Source organism: Terrapene carolina, unplaced genomic scaffold (genome assembly GCF_002925995.2).
Source record: "Terrapene carolina triunguis isolate 2854851 unplaced genomic scaffold, T_m_triunguis-2.0 Scaffold120, whole genome shotgun sequence".
NCBI lineage: Eukaryota > Metazoa > Chordata > Testudines > Emydidae > Terrapene > Terrapene triunguis.
Window position 1 is genome coordinate 6991209 of NW_020664471.1, and position 24877 is coordinate 7016085.

Below are 24877 nucleotides of genomic sequence, written 5' to 3' on the forward strand. Positions count from 1 at the left end.
GAAAGCTTATGCTCCCAATACTTCTGTTAGTCTTAAAGGTGCCACAGGACCCTCTGTTGCTTTTTACAGATTCAGACTAATACGGCTACCCCTCTGATACTTAGCACTAAGAAAGTCTTCAATCCCTATATTGTCCCCACAGATTTGTGCATGGATGGAACTCTCCTTGCATGGATTTGCTTCTTCCCATGCAAAGTTTGCAGATTAGTTGCCTGTGTGGCACCATCTTCTTGCTTCTGCATAAGGGGTGAGAGTGGAGACTTGAGGAGCTAGTGACAGTTGTGGGCAGGCTGGGAAAGAATGAACATCATGCCTTTTGAAGCTCTGCAGAGATTCCTGGGAAGAGATAATACAGCATGAGGTTGGGTCCCTAGTAGCATTCCTCCAGCACCAGAAAGGGTAATGGGGGTCAGAGACAGTGCCTGCCAAAGAGTCATCACGTAGGGTGAGGAATGAAGAAATTAGAAACCTGGAAGGTTTCCAGTCTAAGACCCTAGTTCTGCAAACACTTATGTATATGCTTAGCTCTACTCATGTTGGTAGTCAGATTGAAGTTGATAGAACAATTTGTGTGCTTAAAGTTAAGAACGTGCATAAGTGTTTATAGGATTGAAGTCTAAGGTCCTGATTCAGGAAAGCATTCCTATTAAAGTTAAGCACATGCTTAAGTCCCATTTACTTCAGTGGGGAACTAGGTACATGTGTAAGTGTTTTCCTGGGCAGGGATGGACTTTAATACACGCCTAACCGCTTTCTTGTTTTGGGGCCTAAAAGACAGACACTTGAAGGATTGGGAATGGGGATGTAACATGAAAGCAAATTAATATGGTGAAGAATTGACACAGCCTTTGACAATCACATTTGGTTGTTGGCTGTTTTTGTTTCTTCCTTTCTTCTAATTTTTTTAAGTAAGGTAGAGGTCGGGGAGGAATAGGGAAGTTAGTAAGTGCGAAGGAGTGAGTAAGAGCGAGGTAGTGGTAAAAGGAAGAGGCACAATCAGCTTGTTACCTACTTAGCCACGATCAGCAAACGGTTTTGTAGGCATCACAGCAGAGGTGAATCTTAAATAGGGATTTCAAGTAAAGGACAGTGGCTTTACAGATTTTATGAAATAGGAAAAAGCATGAAGGTATCTGAGTATTAGCCAAAGTTGCCAATGTGAACTAGTTCAAACAAGATCCATAAGTAACACAGAACAATTAAGTTCAACATCTACTTGAATTAACTGCCCAAAAACTTGGTTACCACAGAGTTATGGTTGCCCAGGGGTGCCTTATGTTGTTTTTCCAGCACTTGGAGAGTGGCTAAACTTTATCCTCTGAAAGCCAAAGCAAAGACAAGTTAAGGTAACACAAATTTAAACTTCTGAAAACCAGAAGTTTAAGTTTAGCCACACTCCAAATGTTGGAAGGGCATGTCTCAGCACTAGGCAACCTTGACTCTGCATTAATTATGGTTTTGGACAGTTAATTTCACTCACCCCCAATGTCCCACAGCTCAGCTCTCCCCCTCCACTGCTTCTGACCCATTCACAATTACTGTAGTCACAGAAGACACTGGCATATGAACGTTAGTCCCTTCATTCCCCCTGCGTCATCTCCTTGCCCCCCATCTCTCTGCCTCTCCAACACAGATGAGTCCTCCCTCTTTCAGTGTTGCCAAGTATCACAAATTTATCGCAAATGATGCAATTTTGGCCTCTTCTGGAGCCAGTCTCACAGGGACAGGAGAAGGTCCAGCATTCATGCAATTTTCAGACTATACAGGAGAAAACCCCCTTAAATTGGCTGCCTTCCCTACTTTTCTGCCTCCTGGAGAACAGCTAATGACAGCTGCTTCAGGAGGCAGGCAGAACTCTCTCCCTCCCCCTTCTCCTCAAGAGCAGGTTTTGGATAGGGAGAGGAAGACATGGAGAAGGCAATACATTTTCACAAGGGAGATGGGTAAAGGAGGTAGCAGAAAGAACCCCATATCTTAGGGCTCCTTCCCTCCACCTCTCTTGTGAAAGACAGGTCAAGTTCTTCTCTGCTCATCCCTCTTCCTTTCTAATGCTGCACTTCCAGGCTATGACAGGAGAAAGGAGAACCTTCTTAGACCTGCCCTCCCACCAGGCATGGGAATGGGTGAAGAACCTCTACACCTCCACAAGGAGGAAAGGTGTTCTGGTAGCACGGAGCAGATGTGAGACTGCAGGCAATGGGAATGCACAATTGTGTGACTGGGTGGGTGGACTGGGTTGGAAGAGAGAACTGGGAGGGCACAAAATTAACTGATTTGGGGTTGAGGGTACAGAGTCAATGTGGGGGCTGGGGCACAAAATTGATTGATGTAGGGGTGCAGTGGCCAAAATTTCTTACTATAGACTGGCAACATTAATTGTCAGACACATTGGGGCTCATTGTGACAGAGGTGCTCTACTCACCATTGAACAGCACCCCCTTCAGGCAAATCAGGGGATTAGCTCACCCAGTTTAGCACCCCTTTCCAACAGTCACAAGCACATCATCCCACTCACTCCTTCCCTCTCTTCCACCATTTGCCACTCTCCTCCTGCTCAAGGAATCGCAGTGTAGCTACTTCACAACTCAGCCCTCCTGCCAGGTCACACCATGGTTTCCCCTTTGGGGGGGGGGGGGAGAGAAAGAGAAATACTTGCCAAGCATCTCTGGACAAGTATCATTCAGCAATCCTCATGCCTGCTGCTCTGACCCTGTCACTCCTGCTGTGAGGGGCAGTGAACTAGCAGACTGCCTGAGTCACAACATCACTTGGCAGTGGTTGGTAGGATTGGTTGGAAGGCCCACCCTCTACTCAGAGTTCCAGTCCAGGGCCCTTTACCAAGCAGCCAAGGTCTGCAGTTTCCCTCACCTTACTGCTCTCAGCCCTGGACTTCTTCCTATCTTGCTTTAATAGAATCATAGGGTTGGAAGGGACCTCAGGAGGTCACCTAGTCCAACCCCCAGCTCAAAACAGGACCTAATCCCCAACTAAATCATCCCAGCCAGGGCTTTGTCAAGCCTGACCTTAAAAACCTCTAAAGGAAGGAGATTCCACCACCTCCATAGGTAACCCATTCCAGTGCTTCACCACCCTCCTAGTGAAAAAAGTTTTTCCTAATATCCAATCTAAACCTCCTTTCACTCTTCCTACTCAAATTCTTCTCTCTCCTAGGGTCTACTAGCTCAGTGCCAATTGTGTGATTTGCCGGGGGAGCTCCACTCCTGCTCCGTCCCAGGTCCTGCCCCCATTCCACCCCTGCCCCCAACCTAAGGAACAGCAGCATGACAGGGAAGGGTGAGTGTAGAGCCCCTTCCCCACTGCTGGAGGCAGCCTGGGGAAGGAGTGGAGTTCTGATTCTTTCCATTGTTCAGTGAACAGTGGAGGGAAGGGAAGCCCTGGATCCCACTCCCTCAGCCTGATGGAATAGCCATAGGGAGGAAGTGTTGGGAGATGGTGTATTTGTAGGGGCAGGGACTAGAGCACCATTTTAGTCAGTGTCAGCCTTACAATAGGGCTCTATTAGGGCTGTTTGTGTTTAAAAAACAAAAAACAAACCACCCACCACTAACATTTTAACGTTCATTTAAAAAAAAAAACAACCTCTCAGAAGCTCCTTGCTCAACTGATTTCAAATTTGCACCACTAAGCCTACCTCAGGTCTCATGAGGCACAGCAATTTCCAAGAAATTCCCCGTAAGCATTTGGATTTTAGAGGACTTAAACAGCTTTTTTTTTTTTTTTTTTTTAAACCAGTAAGCTAGCTTCCACTTTAACTATTTTGGTGCTACTATCCCCCTATGAGGAGTTTTCCTTCCTAACAAAGGCTTAGTTCTCTGCAAATTTCTTCTATGCATGAAATAGTGTACAGTAGCTAGAGGTTAAGACAGTTGATGTTTCCCCATTTATCAATAGAAAATGTTGTGCAGCTCTGTAATAACTTAGAAAATAAACAAGTAAACTTTAGTATGAAACATCCCTTTACTCTAAGTGCCTGTGTAGGCCATCATATTTCCCCCTGCTTTTATAGAACAGCCACGTACAAAAGTTTTAGGTGTCCCCTAAGATTTCCATAAAATCAAGGTTATATGTATACAAAATATAGACCCAGACATATTAAAGGCAATCTGATTTTTTTCCCCCAGCATAATTATGGCAGATTTTTCAGAGTCAGAAGGAGCTGGAAATTGGAAAGAAAGATGTGTAACTCTGGAGTCACAGCTGATGAAATTTCGTCTCCAGGCAAGCAAGATCAGAGAGCTGTTAGCAGAGAAGGTAGGTCTTATTCTATTAAAATTAATAATTTATATAGACAGTTTTATTTGATAATAGGGGATGAGACTAGTCTTGCTTCAGACAGTGGAAAAGTTTCCCCACTTATCTCACTGCGCCAATGCAGCATTTTAAGTGTAGACCTGTCCATTGTCACCAGGGCCGCCCAGAGGATTCCGGGGGCCTGGGGTCTTCGGCAGCGGGTCCCGGGGCGGAAGGACCCCCCACCGTGGGTCTTCGGGGCACTTCAGCGGCGGGTCCCGGAGTGGAGGGACCCCCCGCTGCTGAATTGCCGCCGAAGACCCGGAGCTTCTTCCGCTCCGGGGGCCCGGCCCCCCCCCGAGAGTTTTCTAGGGCCCCCGGAGCAAGTGAAGGACCCCGCTCCAGGGGCCCCTGCGGGGCCCGGGGCCTGGGGCAAATTGCCCACTTGTCCCCCCCCGGGCGGCCTTGACTGCCACTGAGTACAAGCACAACCTTGGGAATTACTAATTCATGCAGAGACCAGGATCCAGAAACAGCAGGAGATGATGGGGGCTTTTTTTATTCGGAAAATTATAAAGGGGCATAAAATTAAAGAGAAGCCTCCTTCAGAGGAAAGTAAAAATAGAACAATTCCTTCCCTCCATTGTAACCAGTATTTTATCCTAGGTTTGCCTGCTGTTTTATTTTTAAGTAGGGAATGTCTGATTCAAATGACTTTCCCTATATTAGAGGCCATTCAGGCTTACATTTATATGTGATGTAACAAGTTGTATACAGAAAAGTACATTTTCACCATATTACATTAACTACTAGTGGTTTACAACATACAGTGCAAATGGGAAAAGTAATTAGCAGGTATGAATTTCAGGTTGCTATATCCTGTACAAGAAAAATTGAAACCAAGCACTCCATCCATGAGAAATACACTACTTTTCCCTTGTACTAGAAATACCATGCAGTTCAATACCATGTCAAAAATTAGCAGTCTATGGCTCTAGGAACATATAGTCATAGAATGCAAATAATGTGGGTTGTCTGTGTCTGCATTCTAATTCTTTATCCAAAAGTTGTGTGATATTGCACCAGATTGGAGGCACATATTAATACAGAGGGCCAAATTCACCAGTACGCTGCAGCTACGTTGTGCTGCTCTAATGATGCAAAACAATTGTAAACCTGGCTGGCTAGCTCAGATTTAGATCTGCTTTACAGTGTCATTGTAGTTCAATGTAGCTAAAATAGACTACTGAATAGAATCATAGAATATCAGGATTGGAAGGGACCTCAGGAGGTCATCTAGTCCAACCCCCTGCTCAAAGCAGGACCAATCCCCAGACAGATTTTTACCCTAGTTCCCTAAATGGCCCCCTCAAGGATTGAACTCACAATCCTGGGTTTAGCAGGCCAATGCTCAAACCACTGAGCTATCCCTCCCCCCCGACAACAACAATTCCATTTAATGGCAACTTCAAGGTTTCTCATTAGATTGATAACTTTAAAAAGTTTTTGCAGAAATGTAACTGTGGATAGTTAGGGTACTGGCTGAGATGTGGGAGATGCAGGTTCATCTTGCTGCTCTGCCTGATTCAAAACACAGTTTTTCCATCCCACATCACTTCAGAATAGTCAGAGCAGGGACTTGAACCTGTCTTTTCCACATCTCAGGCCAGTACCCTAACCACATAGCAGTAAAGTAACTTTCAATATCCACCCCACCCCCCAAATAAACCTTCCAGATGAAAGTTTTGTGGAAACCAGTACATCTCTCTGAAAAAGTGTTGTCTTTGACAAAACAGCATGCTTTGTGAAATAAAATTGTTCTTACCAGCTCTACTGCTGAATTGGGTCCAGAGTAGATTTTTGTAGGTTTAACAATAAAATAGAAATAATTAGTTCTAGGGAGGAGTCAAAAGTGTAATAAAGAAATATAGCTATTGGTTTTCACTGTTGTTTTAAAGTTTCCATTTTTATGTAATTGACAAAGTTAAAAGCAAATAGAATTTGACAGTACCATCACTCTTCTCCCCTCCCCGCTCTGTTTGTTGTTGAGTAGTGGCCAAAACAAGACTCCTGTTTAACATCATACAGTGTGTATCTTTTTGTAATAAAAAAAATTTGGAATGGGAATTATTTTGTACTAAATGTGTGTAACCGGAATCCCAGGGGAGCCAGCTGAGGTCAGTTAGGGTGCACTGCAAAGAATGGGGCAGCCAATCCCCAAAGCTGGTGGATATTCCAATACTTAGATTTAATAAGTCAGCACAAAACAGCTTCTGTTATGCCTCAGTGGTTACTCAGAAGTCAACAACGCAGTTCCTTTAAAGTAACCCAGCCTCTGCCCTCCACCAAGTCAACCAAGTCAGATATGATGAGGATTAATGAAAATCTTAATCATACAAAAAAGGTTCTACCAATCTCAAAGGATTGGACACATTATCTCCCAGGTTAATGAATATTCCAGATCTTACCCAAATACACACTTATTAAGTCTTAAGTCTTATTAACTAAACTAAAATTTATTAAAAAAGAAAAGGGAGAGTATGATTATAAGATCAGTATGCATAGACATGAGTTCAATTCTTGAGGTTCAGATTCATAGCAGAGATGGTGAGCTTTGTAGTTGCAAAGAGTTCTTTCAGAAATAGTTCATAGTCCAGTGTTTATATTTCAGGGCGGTCCAGTCAGAACTGGGATCTCAGTCTTTGTGGCTAAGGCTTCCCCTGCATGAAACCTCAAGCAGATCTGAGATGACAGGATCAAGACCCAACAGTCTTTTATACAATTCCAGGCCTTCTTTGACAGGTCAGAGTCCTTAGGCCAACAATAGGCAATCAGGGCGACTTTGAAGTAGGTCAGTTTCCCAAGTATCACTGGCAATTAGCTACACTAATTAATATAAGGCAATTGCTTATTTTCCCACCATTTACAGATAGGGTGACCAGATGTCCCGATTTTATAGAGACAGTCCCGATTTTTGGGTCTTTTTCTTATATAGGGTCCTATTACCCCCCACCCCCGTCCCGATTTTTCACACTTGCTGTCTGGTCACCCTATTTACAGATGATTTGCTATACATTTTAAAGAGAGATGAATACAGCAGATATCCTATGTTTACAGTTCATTTAAATGTAAAGAAGTTCTTTTGATCTCTGAATTAACAGAATACAGACTGTTTGATTACATTGTTGACCTCTACCAATATATATGTAAATCACAAAAACACAAGCATTATCTCCCCATATGTTTTTAAGGGTTGAATTGGAGTAATTTATTCTGCAGGATGCTTAACCTGGTCATGCATCACAATATAGCTTAGCTAGTCCTATTTTCATAGGACACAAATCCAAATAAAATGAAGCCCATATAGAATCATTGCAATTTTTAAATGCTTCCCTAAGTCATAAGACTCACCATCTTGCACAAAGATATGCCACAGTAAATCAGTTTTTGTTGGAATTTGCATGCACAGGGCCAAATTTTGCCCTGTTCTCCATGGAAGAGGACCTACCTGGAACCACCGTGTTTCCAATGCACACATTGGCCAGGCCAAGAAGAGGCAGTGAAGTGGGAGGGAAGGGCTACATACCCTCTGTCCCCACAGAGTTATGGCCCTTTCCATAACAGTGCATCAGAGTTAAGGTGGCAGCACGACTAGTGGGTCCACAACTATGCAGCTCAAAGGCCAAAGTTCTTCGTGAACACATGTAGTGGCTATTGTCCCTGTGGCATGAAGACAGTTCAAGCAAGTTGTAGCTGAGGGTCAGATGGCTACTACCAGGGGTGAAAGTAACTTAAAGGACTTACCGGTATGCTGGAGTGCTGAGCAGGGGGCAGGGCCTCAACCAGATGGGGGCAGGGCCTTTAAATTCCCAGGCCCTTTAAATCGAAATTTAAAGGGCTTGGGGCTCTGGGTGCGGTAGCCCCGGCAGCGGAGCTCTGACAGCAATTTAAAGGGCCAGGGGCTCTGCTGCAGTAGCGGTGGCGGAGAGCCCCAGGCCCTTTAAATCACTGCTGGAGCCCTGGGCCGCTGCCGCTACCCCGTGTCCGAGACCAATGCAGGTTCGAATGAGTATTTGAGTGAAGGAGGAAAATTGAAGCAAAGACAGATTGCAATTCAAAACAGGTGGTTGTTTATTAATGGGGAATGAATTACAACTTGGGCTGGGGAGGAATACCTTTACCACTAGCAATACTATCAGAGCAAAAATATTTACCCAACTCTAATTAAAAAAGAGAAACAAGTCATCAATCAAAAGTATCACCAGAAGAGTAATATATGTAACTTGAAACAGTCTATTTACATCCAACAACGAAGAACCGAATGATCTATAATCAACTGCTCACTAAAAGCCAGAACAGACATACAAAACTGAGTAAACCGTACATACATTAATCGAATCCTATAGCACAACAGCAATTAATACAACAATTCGTCCCCTATATACTATACACGAGATTTGGTACCAAGTAAGGGAGGGGAAAAAAGGAAGAGGCCAAGCAGACAAAATATTTACAAAAATTGAAATGCACATACCACACTCCAGGCGCAGCTGACCAGCAGTACAGACACCAGTGGCATGACGGGATGTAATCCGAAACGACACGACACGAGCCGGCTAAATCCGGAGGAGACCCTGGCTGAAACGGTGATCAGGCCTATCAGCTAACACGCAGACACTCCTACAGATTTTGGCGCGGGACATAGCTTTATTCGAAGACCCTTACTCGTGCCAGCATTTGATTGGTCCCCAGCTCCTACACCAACTGGGTTCCGAGCTGGTGCCCTCTATGTCAACAGATACTGCACCCGGCACACTAAGTTTATGCACACGACACGTCAGTATTGTAGCACATGGTACCAATGTGACCTACAATTGACCAGGCAGAAGGTTCGAGAATAGGCACACGGCACCACGGTGATGCACATGACACCAATGTGACCTTTTGACTGACAATTGGCCATACAGATGCCATGTCTGAGCATAGGGTTGCGACACCCCGGGGCTCTGGCAGCGGGGCTCTGGCAGTGATTTAAAGGGCCCGGGGGTTCCGGCTACCGCAGCAGAGCCCTGGGCCTTTTAAATTGCCGCCAGAGCCCCGGGGCTCCCAGCTGCCGCTGCTACCCCGGGGCTCCGGCAGTGGGGCTCTGGCAGCAATTTAAAGGGCCCAGGGCTCCAGCCACTGCCGGGATCCCCGGGCACATTAAATCGCTGGCCTGGGAAGCTGCCCCCTGCCGGTACGGTCGGCTGTGTACTTGCTGTTGCCGGTACGCTGTGCCGGACCATACCAGCTTACTTTTCACCTCTGGCTACTACTGACATAGTGGATCAAAGGTTCTTGGAAGGTTGGGTCCCCCCACTCTCCCTACTATCCTAATTTAAGAATTTATCAGTAAACCCATTGTAAGCATGTGTCCTCACCTTTAGGTGGCCCCTCGTTTCCAGACATTGCATTGCAGAGGACTTCATCTCACATATCTGTCCTGAGGGGCCACTTCCTTGGCTCTGTAATGGCCACCTGGAATTTTTGTTTGACTCCCTCTCTGGCTTTTTGTTGGCTCCACCCTCTGGCATAGTCACATAAGAGTTGACTCCCTTCCCCCAGGGTACTGGAGGTCCAACTGAAAGTTCACAATGTCCAAACGTATAGTTCTTCTGCCACTCTTAGGTTCAACTGAAATCTGCTGCTTCCTGGCCCTTACAGAGATTGTCTTCAACCACTTAATCCCTAGCAAGATTCTCTCACTGCTTCCCTTTATGAAGGACTCCAGCAGTTTACCTCTGAGGATCTCCCTGTTCCTTGTAGGCTCTATCTCATGGCTCCCGCCACAGGAGCCTACTCTGCTCCCTGTTGGTGACTCAGCCTGACTTCCTGAGGTCTTCCCAGCTACGAACTACCCTTATTCTTCTCTCGGAGTTTCTCCCTGTACTGCGTTCCCAGCTCTATATAAATAGTGCTCTCCCTGCTTCACCGCGGCTAGGGCAGGTGGTCAGTCTTTCTAATTAAGCCCCATGACACCCAGCTTCATTACATATAGTTATAAGGTGCTATTTTGCCTCGCTAGGCCAGTTGATGTTTTCCTTCTGTATTCTTTATCAAGCTATATAATTCGCCATAGTTTATTTTCCTAGAACATTAGCTTTCTAACATCAAAATGAAGAAGTGTAGTTCTTTTTGCATTAGGCATTGTGGGTGAAAGACATTTAGGACTTTTTATGTTAACATTTAAACTCACAGCAACTTAACATTACTCTGTAACACTATTGTGATCAACCAAATTTCACCCTAGTAGTTATTATTCCAAACAATATTGGAAGTTTGGAAGACTAGAAAATTATTATTGCTATTAGAAAGCAATATAATTGAAAACTCTTAACAGTTGCCTGATCTTTCAATTTTTATGCATGGAAAACTCTCATGGAATAGGTCCTGCAGAACACTGCATGAGAGTGGGAAAGCTGAGCAGTTGCACAATATATTACCCTTTGAAATTTCACTCAGTAAAAAAACTGAACCTCTCATATCATCCCACCAACCCCAGCAGAGGTCACAGGGAACTCAATAAAACTGTGTGATATGAGTGTTATTCTAAAAAGATCAGCATGGATCTGTGTCCATTACTAGAAAGGAAGCATCAGCCAAAGAGACTAATGCAGTCTCTGTACCATTCTGCTCTGAAAGCTATACTAAAAGGCAACAGAAAACTGGATGACTACACAGGCAGAGCTTCTAACTCAAATGGAACATCTAGTGTCCATCTGACCTGTAAGTGTTCCTTCCAGCCACAGAGGGTTGCTTAGGTGCCTACTCTGGAACCAAAGGCTTTCACTGCTTTGCCTCTGGGATGCAGCTGAAGAACTAGCAGCTGGGAAGAGAAAGTGGCATCCTCAAGCTGGGTAGGGACATAAAAGGGACCTAATATTGGTCATAGCCCTCCCCCCTGACACTCTCCAGCTGCTCCCTCAGATGCCTTCTAGCACCTACCTTTCCCACCTGCAGCTGCTAAGTTATGTGCAGCAGCCACTGCTTGCAGTATTGGTAACACCACATGTTCAGAAATAACAACTCAACCCCTAAAATATCTGAGGTGAAAAAAAGAGATAAAAATACACTGTGGGTTTGATGGGATCACTGGGGTGCAACCTGGACTGTGAGACTGCTGAGCCCTCCAAATGCACCAACCTGGGCTGCCTCTCACGCTGTGATGCCAATGTCGAGCTACAAGCCTCTGACAGGCACCACAGTTACACAGCCATCCACAGGCAGGGACACACCCAACTGAATTACGTGAGTGATCTCCCAACCACTCATGAGCCATCAATAGAGAGGTTCCAGCCAATTTCCCACAGATCCCCAGTCTTGTACCCCAGAACTACTGTCTTGCACTAGTCAGAAGCCTGACTGTGTAAGTTCATTACTTAATTTGCCACTTCTTCATAGGAAAGTGGACATTCACCAGCCTTTGTAATCTGAGCTGAGATTTCCTAAGTATGTCTACCAAAACACACTGTTTTAGGTAAAATATAAAACAGATTTATTAACTACAGAAAGACAGATTTTAAGTGATTATAAGTAGCACGCATAGAGATCAAAGTTGGTTATCTAAGAAATAAAATAGAAATGCAGTCTAAATTCTAACTTTAACAGACTAAGCAATATTTCAGCCAGGAAATGTCTCATCTTAACAGATGATACAAGCAGGTTACAGTTCCTCAATTCACAGACAGGGCCACTTTCCAGCCTGGGACCAAACTTTCCCAGTTGAAAGTCTTTTTCTTGCAGACATCTTCCAGGTGTTGAGATTGGGGGTGGAGGGTGATGATGTCACTGTCTCTCTTTTATACTTTCTTCCAGCTGCTAGAAAGATCCTTGCTGTGACGTGGCTTAGTCCGCCCCCCTGGCCTACGTGCCATCTCCGACAAGCCTCTGGAATAATGGATTGTGTGTTGATGAGCCATTAATGCTCATCTGGCCAGTGATGGCTATGTCTTTGTTGTAATTAGAAGGCTGGCCGTGGGTGTTCCCAACTTCACAACATATTGCAGTAACATATATAGCAATACTTTATAACTTCACATACAATGATAGTACATACAATCCAACAGGATATTATTGTTCAGCAGATCAAGACTTACAAAATGATACCTCACAAGGCATACTTTGTTCAAAACATATCATAATTATATCACAGTGGTGAATATGGGGGTTCCAGGGTGCTATTTTGAGGTACAGTATGTTCTTTTTTGAGCTTTTAGGGTTCATGTTTTCAAGCTTTCCTCTGCAATCATGAAGGCTAGAAATTTGCTTTAATTAAAAAAAAAAGTAATTGCATGATTCTAGGAGCTGAGGCTTTAAGAAAAAACACAGAATATTGCAAGAATTGTGATAAAATTGTTAACACTGTAATGGAGCAAGGAGTGTGGAAGGGAATGGGGCATAGGCAGTCTGGCCTAGCAGTTATAGCTGGGCCCACTTGGTATGGTAGTCGCCAAGCAGGAGCTGGAGGGATAACAAGAGCCAGGTCCCATAAGCAAGAGTCAGGATCAGAGTCAGGCTGGGGTCAGATATCAAGCAAAGCTTGGCCTTGCACCAAGCCAAAGTGTTGTTGTCCAGACAACTTCCTGTGCCAACCCCTGGGGTTAAATATAGGGTTACCATATTTAAACATTAAAAAAAGAGGACACTCCACGGGGCCCTGGCCCCGCCCCTTCCTCGCCCCCTTCCCCGCCCCAACTCCGCCCCTTCCCCATCCCAACTCTGCCCCTTCCCCAAAGTCCCCGCCCCAACTCCGCCCCCTCCCCTGAGCGCCCCGCATTCCCCCTCCTCCCTCACAGCCACGCGCAACAGCTGCCTGAGTGCTACCGGCTTCACGGTTTGCCGGGCAGCCCCCAGAGCTCCAGACCCTGCGCCCCCGGCCGGGCGCTTCCCCTCCCGGGCTCCGGCTGCGCTGGGGAAGCGCCCGGGACTTCTAGTGGCAGAAGTCACTAGAGTCGGAGACCTCCTGGACTACGACCGGGGAGTCTGGCTGGATCCCCTGACGCTCGCTCGGCGCATGGGGCTCTCCAGGCCTTGTACTCCCCTGCGCGTACTTCAGGAGGTGAGGGCCGCTTTGCCGCCCGCTGCTCGGGTCTACCTCGACCAGGTCCTGCGCGAGGGCACTCCCCGCCCACCCTCCACCCCTGGTCCTCCAGACCTCTTTATCGGGCCCCTGCCCCGTGGACCCAACCGACCTCCCCGCCCCTTCTCCGTGAGCCGGCTGCACAACTTGCAGCCGGTTCGTTTCCTGACCGCGCCAAGGAAACATCTATACACGCTCGTGCTCCACACTCTTCACTTCCTCACCCTCGTGTCCCGCCCCGATACGAAGTGGCGGGACCTCCTGCCACCTGTCGAGGGTGAGAAGCCCCGGTGGGCCAGCCTCTATTCCACCTTGGTCCCGAGGCCCGCCGGGGATGTTAGTTGGCGGCTCCTTCATGGAGCCGTGAGCACGGGCGTGTACTTGGCGCGGTTTACCCCTGTCCCTGACACCTGTCCTTTCTGCGGCGTGAGGGAGACCCTGGCTCACGTTTACTTAGAGTGTGCCAGGTTGCAGCCCCTACACCGGCTCCTCACCGACATTCTGTTGCGTTTTTGGTTACACTTTTCCCCTCACCTTCTCATTTATGCACTCCCTATCCGTGGCCCCACAAAGTCGCGGGACCTCCTGGTCAACTTCCTCTTGGCCCTGGCTAAACAGGCCATCTATAAAACCAGGGAGAGGAGGTTGGCCGATGGAGGTTCCTGTGACTGTGGGGCCTGTTTCCGATCCTCTGTCCGTTCACGTATCCGGGCAGAGTTCCTCTGGGCGGCGTCCACTAGCTCCCTTGACACCTTTGAGGAGCAGTGGGCGCTGTCCGGGGTTCTCTGCTCGGTGTCCCCGTCAGGTTCCCTTCTTTTGACCCTTTAATCGCACTCCTGTCCCTGTTTTTACATTAGTTGTGGAGGTCTGGGGGAAGCCCGGCAAACCGTGAAGCCGGTAGCGCTCGGGCAGCTCGGCTCTTCAGCTACACAAAGCTGAGGTGTCTGGAGGGAGCAGCAGCCGCTGCGGCCGCGGGGGAATCCGCCTGCAGCTCGCAGCCTGCCGGAGCCGCTCTAAGGTAAGCAGGGGACTGGGGCAGGGATGCCGGCAAAACAAAGCTGGGAGTATTTTCCCGGACATGTTCAGCTTTTTGGCAATTCTCCCCGGACAGGGATTTGAGGACCAAAAAGCCGGACATGTCCTGGAAAATCCGGACATATGGTAACCCTAGTTAAATAAGGCACTTGGCCAATCAAAGGGCCACAGGGTTCCGTTACTCTGGGTTTCTTGGGTGGTACTTCCTGGAGCATCTACTCTCCATAATGCTCCCTGGGGGTACTGCTGCATCAGCTCATAGTCCCACAGGGCCACTATCAGCTATCCTGGGCTCTGAAAACCTGGGTTCTAGTCCATGGACCCTTACAGGGTGTGGAGAAAATCAGTAATTCCTTCATCCCTGGGACAAATGCTATGTGGAATTGCAAAAACCTTGGTCTAGTTCAGCACATTATAGCAGTGTTATGTCAACCTTACCAGCCTTAGCTAACAAAATAAAAATGTTTTAGTGAGGTGCTAACAGGCAAAATCCTCCATGGCAAAGATGACTTCTTGAGCATGGGCCTGACAGGTGTTCAGCTGAGGGAAGCTGCTATACTTCCCTCCTGTACTGGATCATTAATGAGTTCAGTCAAAAATGGGCCTATTCCACTGTCCTACTTCTTGCCTTTATTTATTTATTTAAATATATATATGTTCTACTTGTGAGCTGGAGTTCCCTCCGCACATTGAGCAAGTCCATGAGAGAGAGTGGCCAAAAGTAAACAAGAGAAGACACCATGTTTGTCATCTGCAGACTTGGGCTGATTTTGATTTTTTGATGTCATTCAAAAACCAGCATTTGGGTTTTTTTGGTCTCTCTTTGTTGACTAGTGATCCAGTAACCTATTTTTTGCTTGTTTGTTTTTTAAATTAAAAACAACAATATGCCAAAAAAAAACCCCCTATATTTTTAAGGGGAAATTAAATGTTTAGTTTAAAATTAACCTAGATGTATATCTATTCCTTTACACTGAATTACTACTACGTTTATTCAAATTTGGAAATGCAAATATTTGGTGCATTTTATAAAACCAGCAAATATCTTCCTGAACTTTTGTGGTATGTGAGTTTGAGAGCTTTCATATTTTAATTTTAAAGAGCTATAAAAGTGTGACTACTACAACTTTTTATTTTTTAGGGAGATTGGAAGACACAAAAGGTGTTTTGAGGGGGCAAAGGAATACACAATATTTTCAGCAGAGTCAATCATTCATTCATTGTTTTTATTGGTTTGGGGGTTTTGTTTGTTTGTTTTTTCATTTTGTCAAGTAATAAAGAGAGCGCATTTTTATAACTCCAACATGCAAAGAAAGAGACCTTGTTGGAGTTTTAAGCAGAAGCTGCTGCTGTAAATGGGAGAGGTCTTTATAGGAATTTGAGGAATGGTGTAAAAAGTATCCCCAGTATGCCAAATTTAGGCTGTCTGAGGAGACTGAGCTTGAAGTAGAAGCGTTTATTTTATTACTGTTTTAGTCTTCTGAGTGTGAAGTTTTAAAAAATCCTTTCTGTAAACAACTGCAGTATTTTACTGTAAGTTAGGCAGTAGCTGGCATTTAATGCCAAGAGGAAAATCCACCCCCCTCTCCCCAAATACCCATTTTTTTCATCTACTACTCAAATGATATAAAGCATAACGTGTTCATTGTTTCTATCACTAACAGTGTTTTAGCAAAAAGAACTACATAACTCTCTTAAAAACTTTCTAGGCTGCTTTGAGCAGCCTACTTTGTATTTCTTTCAGTCATATCCTATAAGGACTGATTATGGAACTGGTCCAAGTCTTGCATTATGGCCCAAACAATAAAACTCAAAGTTGACATGAATGTTTCTGGGTTTGTTTTCTTGAGTGCTCTGAATCATTATTTCATAGAATAATTTTGAACAAAATATTGTGATCAGCATGCTAAAGATACAGTATTACTTTTATAGACATGTTGATTTGTTTGCTTTTAGTTTTAACCTTTCACTTTTGATGTTCTTGTTTGGTACACGTCTTCAGCAAGCAAGTGATATTGTACATGAAAAATGCATATTACTTCGGATACAGGTTGTGAAAATTAAAGGCAACAGCTTTCTAAAGTGGAGAATACATTTTGAATGCATTCCACAAAACATACTATGTGCCTGATATTTGTTCTTATATAACAATAGCTAAGTCCACTTTTTCTGCATTGCTGACATATTTTAAATGTCTGCATGGTTTGTCATTTGATATTTGAAAAATAAAGTAGGCATAATTAGGCATGTGTCATTTGTGGCATGACAATTTTCACATGTACATCTTTGTCAAGAATCAAGGCTATATAGTATGTACATCTTGAGCAGGGTTTGTTTGCCAATGGAATGTTTGCAGAAAGCATGATGAATATTTGTATTTCTTCTAGTGGGTTGTAATGAATAAGTGTAAAAGGGAGAAAAATATAATTGTATCAAAATTAAATAGAGATGGTTCTGCTTCAGTATTTGTTGATTTGCTTTTTAGAGAGCTTATTGTCATAGGAAATAATCAGAGATGTAGGACTGAAAGGGACCTCTATAGGTCATCTAGTCCAGTCCTTGGCACAGAGTCAGGATCAAGTATTACCTAGACCATCCCTGACAGGTGTTTGTCTAACCTGTTCTTAAAAATCTCCAATGACAGAAATTCCATAACCTCCTTAAGTAATTTGTTCCAGTGCTTACCATTAGGAAGTTTTTCCTAATGTCTAACCCAGGGGTTGGCAATGTTTGGCACGCGGCTCACCAGGGTAAGTACCCTGGTGGGCTGGGCCAGTTTATTTACCTGCTGATGCGGCAGGTTCGGCCGATTGCGGCCCCCCACTGGGCGCGGTTTGCCGTCCCAGGCCAATGGGGGCGGCGGGAAGCCACAGCCAGCACATCGCTCGCCCGCGCCGCTTCTCGCCGCCCCCATTGGCCCGGGATGGCGAACCGCGGCCAGTGGGAGCTGCGATCAGCCGAACCTGCTGCGTCAGCAGGTAAATAAACTGGCCCGGCCCGCCAGGATGCTTACCCTGGCGAGCCGCGTGCCAAACGTTGCCGACCCCTGGTCTAACCTAAATCTCCCGGGCTGCAATTTAAACCCATTACTTCTTGTCCTGTCCTCAGTGGGTAAGGAGAACAATTTATCACCTTCCTCTTTATAACCATCTGTTGCGGGGCAATCATACCCCATCCCCCTTTGGGGTGGGGTAAGAGCATTGTAGCTCTGCAGTTAGTCTCCCCTGACTACCCTCAGCCTCAGGGCAGTAGGGCCTATGGCCAAAGTCAATGGGTCTGTCCTCCCCTCAGGGCAGTATAGCCCAAGATGGCCACCCTTTCCTTCAGGGCAGTATGGCCTAATTGCCAGAGTCAATATGGCTGCCCTTCCTTGCAGGGCTGTGTGGCTCAGCGGTCAAAGTCAATATGACAGGTTTCAGAGTAGCAGCCGTGTTAGTCTGTATCCGCAAAAAGAACAGGAGTACTTGTGGCACCTTAGAGACTAACAAATTTATTAGAGCATAAGCTTTCGTGGGCTACAGCCCACTTCTTCGGATGCATATAGAGTGAAACATATATTGAGGAGATATATATACACACATACAGAGAGCATGAACAGGTGGGAGTTGTCTTACCAACTCTGAGGGTATGTCTACACCCAGCCGCTAGTTCGGCGGCTGGGAATCGAAGTTCTGGGTTCGACTTATCGCGTCTTGTCTGGACGCGATAAGTCGAACCAGGAAGTGATCGCCGTCGACTGCGGTACTCCAGCTAGACGAGAGGAGCCTGCCTGCCGCGTGTGGACCGAGGTAAGTTCGAACTAAGGTACGTCGACTTCAGCTACGTTATTCACGTAGCTGAAGTTGCGTACCTTAGTTCGAATTGGGGGGTAAGTGTAGACCAAGCCTCAGAGGCCAATTAAGTAAGAGAAAAAAACTTTTGAAGTGATAATCAAGATAGCTCAGTACAGACAGTTTGATAAGAAGTGTGAGAATACTTACAAGGGGAGATAGATTCAATGTTTGTAATGGCTCAGCCATTCCCAGTCTTTATTCAATCCTGAGTTGATCGTATCTAGTTTGCATATCAATTCCAGCTCAGCAGTCTCTCGTTGGAGTCTGTTTTTGAAGTTTTTCTGTTGTAAGATAGCCACCCGCAGGTCTGTCATTGAATGGCCAGACAGGTTAAAGTGTTCTCCCACTGGTTTTTGAGTATTATGATTCCTGATGTCAGATTTGTGTCCATTAATTCTTTTGCGTAGAGACTGTCCGGTTTGGCCAATGTACATGGCAGAGGGGCATTGCTGGCACATGATGGCATATATCACATTGGTAGATGTGCAGGTGAACGAGCCCCTGATGGTATGGCTGATGTGATTAGGCCCTATGATGTCAATATGGTTGCCCCTCCTCTCTGGGCTGTGCAGCCTAGTGGCCTATTGTGGAGGTGAGCCACCACCCAGAGGTAGGTGGTGGCCAGAGTAGGGGTACTCGGGCCCTCCATACTCTACCAGGTCCCATCCCAAGGCCCTGTCAGTGGTGAGTGCCTTTGCCACTGAGTCAGAGGGGATCTGACTGAAATACAGTGACTTAAGGCCCAGTTCTATAACCGGTCCACTGTCTAGTTCCCCTGGACCACTTTCTACCATATCTTCCAATGCAGTGGTCTGGCATCTCCAGGTTTCTTGGCCTGTGCTGTTCCTGGCAGCTCTTACCTCACTTGGGTATCTGCAGGTACCTGGGTATCCACCTGGGTCTCAGCACCTCTGGCTTCCGCAGACTGTGGCTTCAGCAGTTCCCAGGTTGGAGTCTGCAACATGCATCCTCCCTCTTCAGCAGTGAGCCCAGACTGAGCTGAGCAGCTCTCTTTTATACTGGTGCTCTGGTTGGAGCATACCCAGCAAGGGTGAGGGGGCTTGGCTTCCTCTGCCCAGAGTGCAGAGTTAACCCCTTCCTGTCCAGTGCGGGGCAAGCACACCCTGTCACACAACCTTTTACGTACTTGAAGACTGTTATCATGTCCCCTCTCAGTCTTCTCTTCTCTGGATTAAACAAACCCAAGTTTTTCAACCTTTCCTTGTAGGTCATGTTTTCTAGACCATTTACCATTTTTGTTGCTCTTCTCTGGACTTTCTTCAATTTGTCCATATCTTTCCTGAAGTGTGTTGCCCGGAACTGGACATAATACTCCAGCTGAGGTCTTATCAGTGCTGAGTAGAGTAGAAGAATTACTTCATGTGTCTTGCTTACAACACTCCTGCTAATACATCCCAGAACATTGTTAGCTTTTATTGTAACAGTATTACATTGTTGACTCATATTCTCATACCCCAGGTCCTTTTCTGCAGTACTGTTTCCAAGGCAGTCAAAAGCCGTAAAAGTATATTCTCACTGCTAGGGTAGGGAGCGGGGCTTTAGAAATCAACTCCAGCAGGCCAGTAGAAAAGCAGGTGGTGGGGGTTCCTGGTGGTGTGCAGACCCACTGGAATTCAGTATCCTCAGGCTGGAGTGCCTGGCTCAGTTGAGGCCTGAGAGCATGAGTAGGCCCTACCCAATCGAAGCAGGGAGCCTTATGGAGGTGCTAGCAGGACCAACTGTGAATTAGATCTTAAAAATAGCAAATCTGTAACTTATCTAGAATTTATAAAGCTGCAAGATCCTTTCTCTCTTCCTTTTTTTGCCCCTCAGTGGCTTTGGCCATTCACTTCTTACAAATTTGGCTTTACTCACCACTTCATCGATGTGTATTTTCAAGCTTTTAATTTTTTTCCTAATAGCTGGAAACCGTATGAATAAGTACAGTAAGCTATTGTATAAGTAACTATATTCAAGGTCTTGTTTCCTGAGATGCTCTTTTATTTTTTGCTGTCCTGAATGTGTCCTATAAAACGTTTAGAGAGATAAGGTGAATGAGGTAATATCTTTTATTGGACCAACTTCTGGTGGTGAAAGAGACAAGCTTTTGATCCAACACAGAGCTCTTCTCTGGGTGAGTCCAACAAAAGCTGTTCCAGTAAAAGATATTACCTCATTCACCTTGTCTCTCTAATATCCTGCGACCAACATGGGTAAAACAACACTGAAAACTATAAACTGTCAGTTTGTAAATAAGTTCAGGCTTTAGGCAGCCAGTACTTCTCCCAACCATGGCCTAGGCCCACAAACATTCAGCTAACAGTATTCCTAACACTCAAAACTGTGGCACAGGCAGAAGTTCCATCATCTTCCTGGAGGCCCACTCTCTGGCTCTGAATAGTTTCCTAACATATTTGGCTTCAGTTTGGGCCTTTTGCCAGGTCCACCACAATTCAGCAGGTCAAACCAAGCATAATATCCAGTTATTGTACAATATTAGAAAATCACCAGTTAACTAAACCTTGACCACAAAGCAGGCCACAAACTTGCCCTTAAGGTTTCTTGCATAACTATATGTGGTACCTGAAATCTCTCTTTTAACCTGCACAGCTTTTTGTAAGAAATGGGACAAAAACACTTTACAGTCTGCTTAAGAGAACATTTTTAGCTCTTGAGGTTTTGGCATCTATTTTAAATCAGATCTATTTATTGAAGGATTACTTTAAAAACAGGAAATGGTATGTGATTATTTTTTCCTTTCTATCCTAATATCTTTACTAGCAAGATAAGCTTGAACTGGAAAAAGAGAGAGAGAGAGCATTCATAAAGACTTACAAACTGTAGGAAAATCCTGTGACTGAACTTGATAAAAGCATAGGCTAATTATTCAGCCAATATTATGGGTTGTACAGTTGACCTTCAGTACATTGCCTCTGCAAGTCCAACAGCTGAATCTAACTTACATAATCTACATGGGTATTGGCAGCTGTCCGAGGCTGTTTGCTTTGTAGGAGCTCCCTCCCCTTCAGAGAAAATCCAGGCAATTAAGGTTGCTTTTCAGAAGCCTGTTTCATGTCTCTAATACAGTGATTTTCAAGCTGTGATCTGTGGGCCCCTGGGTATCTGCAGATTATGTCTAAGGGGTCCATGAAAGGTTGTTGTTACCACAGAACAGTGGGTTTCAACCTGCATTCCACAGACCCTTGGGCAGGGGGAGGCGAAGACTAGGTCTAAGATTTCCAAAGGGGTCCACACCTCCATTCAAAAGTTTTCAGGGGTCCGCAAGTGAAAAAAGGTTGAAAACCAGTGCTCTAATACATATTTCCAGAAAGGAGTAACTTTAATATCATGAGCTTGGCTAAAATACCACAGGTATGTTTTTATATAAGCCTTTTGTTTTTTCCACCTGTGTTTTTTCACAGTTTTAACTACCCTTTCTTTCAGCACTTAGCAAATATTTCAAGCTCAAATAATTGCTTATTAAAAGGTACATTTAAAGGATTAGGAAGAAATTGCCTAAAATAAAACACAGTGGTAAGACTGCTGGCATTCATTATGTTTTGAAGATAACTCTGTAACTGCCACCCCCTTATATCAATGGGGAAAAACATGATTTAACCTGCACGGTGCTAGACAGCCCTGGGTGGGAGTGAGGGGAAAGGGAAGCACAAGGTGATGAGTGCCGGAATGGGCCCATTCTCCAGCTCCCATTGGCCAGCCAAAGGGAGCTGGGAACTGATTAGCTCCTTGCCTTCCCTCCATTAATTTAAACTGTTTCCCGGGTCTGTTGGAGCCTCTCATTCTCTTTAGGTGCCCCACTCTCCCTCTCTGTAGTTGTAGTACAGAAGCTGCATTTTATTGTAACATACTGCGGGTCTGACTGCTCTCCTGTTTTGGGGGTCAGGAAGGAATTTTTTCTGTTGGGGTCAAATTGGGAGGAGCCTGGTGTTTTTTTTGCCTTCCTCACAGCATCATGGAGGTATAATAGGTAACAGAGGAGTAGGAATTAAACATTATTAATAACTTTAAGAATGTTTTAATTCACTGTAACTTGTGGCCTCTGTTAAGTGTGGATAAAAGGCCAACATGGCCAGCACCAGAAGTAAAGGAGTCCTGAGATTTTGCTGGTGTATGAGAGAAGAGTAAACATGAAATCTTGCAGACTGAGGTCCGTCTGTGGATAATCCCTGTCCTCCAGTGAGAGGATTCAGAAGAACGAACTGAAACTTTGGGGTTGGCTGAATAGAATCTAACCTTAATTATGGGTTATGTGGTGGGAGCCACATTGGACCCACTTAAATGGCTGGTATGTGAGAGTCCGGGGTGATGAGGTGGATAGCATCCCTTGCCAGTGTAAAGTGAATAAAGTTGCTGCCTGGTGTTTAAATCCATCCCTGTGTCTTCTTCATTCATCTCCCTGTCCTGATTAAGTAGAAGACTCATTGCATATAGTTCACGTGAACTAGCTAAAGAGTAAAGTTAAAAGCAGTTGCAGTTCGTAATGGGGAAGCCATTTTTGCTCAGTTGGAGGACCAATGCAATGAGTTTTTGTGGATGGGGAGGTTGCTTGGATAATATTAAATCAAGATTGTAAAATTATTAGTCATAGCGGTATATTAATACATTGTGCTATGGTAATGCCTAAAGGCCCCATTTGGGATTAAGCCCCCATTGTTGTGTGCACTATACAAACACTGAAAAGAGATAATCCGTACTCTGAACATTTACAATCTAGAGACAAACAGATAATCGGCAGAGGATGTAATGGGGTAAGGTAGCAAATGAATGCGATGAAGAATTGGCACAGCTTTGTTAGTTGCATGCTGTGACACTGGTAAACCAGATGCCAGCTCTTGCCAAGTCTGTAGGCATCACACAGACAAATTCATCGCACAGGAAACCAAATCATGTATGTTACTGTGGTTGAAGATATGTGTTAGACTTGTAAGGATGTGTTTAGTATTTAGACTCTATAAAATGTTTGTAAGCTGCTGCATGCATTATTCTTACTTGTAATGCCTGTATTTCATGCTACAAAGTAAAATATAAGTTTGTCTTATAATTGTAAAAATGCCTGCTCTGAAATTGTGAACTCAGACAGGAAGAGTGTGTCCCCCATCCAGGAGGATTATCAAAATTAAGTGGGCCATTGTAGGACAAAAGCTTTGTTGGTTGCTCCATTTACCCATGGAGAATTATGTGCAGAAGACCTCTTCCCATCGATTTGAATGCTGGAAGGGGAAATAAAGATAGTTGACATGAAGATTTTTCATCTCTTTGCTCTTTGGACTCTGACAAGGGCTGGCCTAAGAAACAAAAAAGCAGAGATCCCCAGGTCAACCTGGGTTAAGCCCTGAGAAAACATTCAGTTCTGACAGATAACTACATCTCTCTCACCTTTTGGAACCATAGACTGAACTCATTTCTGCATGTATGTTGCATGTTTTAACCTGTAATCACTGACATTTCTTTTTCCTAGTTAATAAATCCTTAATTAGTTTGCTATAGTATTGGATTGTCTTGTCAACATGGCATTGTCTCTGGTGTAAGATCTAAGGTACAAATTGATATCTCAGGTGAGTGACTGGTGTCTTGGGACTGGAAGCAACCTGAATATTTTGTGATTTTTGGTGTAAGTGATCCATTATCATTAAGTCCAGCTTGCTTGGGTGGCGAGATAGACTGGTGAGCCCAAGGGGACTGTCTTGAATCCATGCTAAGACTATTATAGTGCTTCAGGAGTTCATATTTGTTACTGGATTGGTGAAATCTAATTATAGAACATACCACCAGTTTGGGGTGTCTGCCCTGCTTTTGACAGTCTGCCCTGAGGTAGGTACTCATGGTCTTAAACCATTCCAGACAGCATGACATATGCATTGGAAGATTTTCATAGATTCTAGGACTGGAAGGGACCTCGAAAGGTCATCGAGTCCAGTCCCCTGCCCGCATGGCAGGACCAAATACTGTCTAGACCATCCCTGATAGACATTTATCTAACCTACTCTTAAATATCTCCAGAGATGGAGATTCCACAACCTCCCTAGGCAATTTATTCCAGTGTTTAACCACCCTGACAGTTAGGAACTTTTTCTATTAATTGAGTTTAGAGGTAGGGAGAAAAGGAGTGGGAAATGAAAAGGGACAGCTTGTTACCTTTCTAGCCATAATCAGCAAGCTGGATTTTTCAGGCATCATGGCACAAGTGAATCCTAAGGAGGGATTTGAAGGAGGATAAGTTAGTGGCTCTTAAGATTTTATCAGGGATTGCATAAAGGCCAGCATGAGAGAAAATATAGAAGCAGTTAAGGGAGAAGCTCACTGGTGAGTGGTAAAAGCAGGAAATGCTCGTGGAGTGAATGGAGGCATGATGGCCATCTTCTTTTTGTAGCTGAAGCCAGTAATTTAGATTCTTGCAGTAACAGGATACGTTTGCTAGCCACCTTTATCTCCAGGAGTAGGATGTGTGAGAATGTTCATGGATTGCACAGCTGTAACTGAGGACAGAATCTGGAGACAGTAGTGTTGCACTAGTGTTACAGATGGCATAATATGGCCTGCAGAATTTTTGTTACCAGTGATGACAAGGGCGTGGGGAGAAGAGCTTTATTTTCAGGTCAGCTGCATTTGCATGTTTGGC

At 44.9% G+C, this 24877-nt stretch overlaps 1 protein-coding gene across 1 annotated transcript in view; it reads left to right on the top strand.

The window, feature by feature from the left end:
* Positions 1 to 24877, top strand: part of PLEKHH2 (pleckstrin homology, MyTH4 and FERM domain containing H2) — a 113519-nt gene that overhangs the window by 3529 nt on the left and 85113 nt on the right. Inside the window, exon 2 of the mRNA XM_029911745.1 lies at positions 4143 to 4272. Within this exon, the coding sequence (XP_029767605.1) occupies positions 4150 to 4272 (123 nt within the window). The 5' untranslated portion in view covers positions 4143 to 4149. The remainder of the gene's footprint in view (positions 1 to 4142; positions 4273 to 24877) is intronic.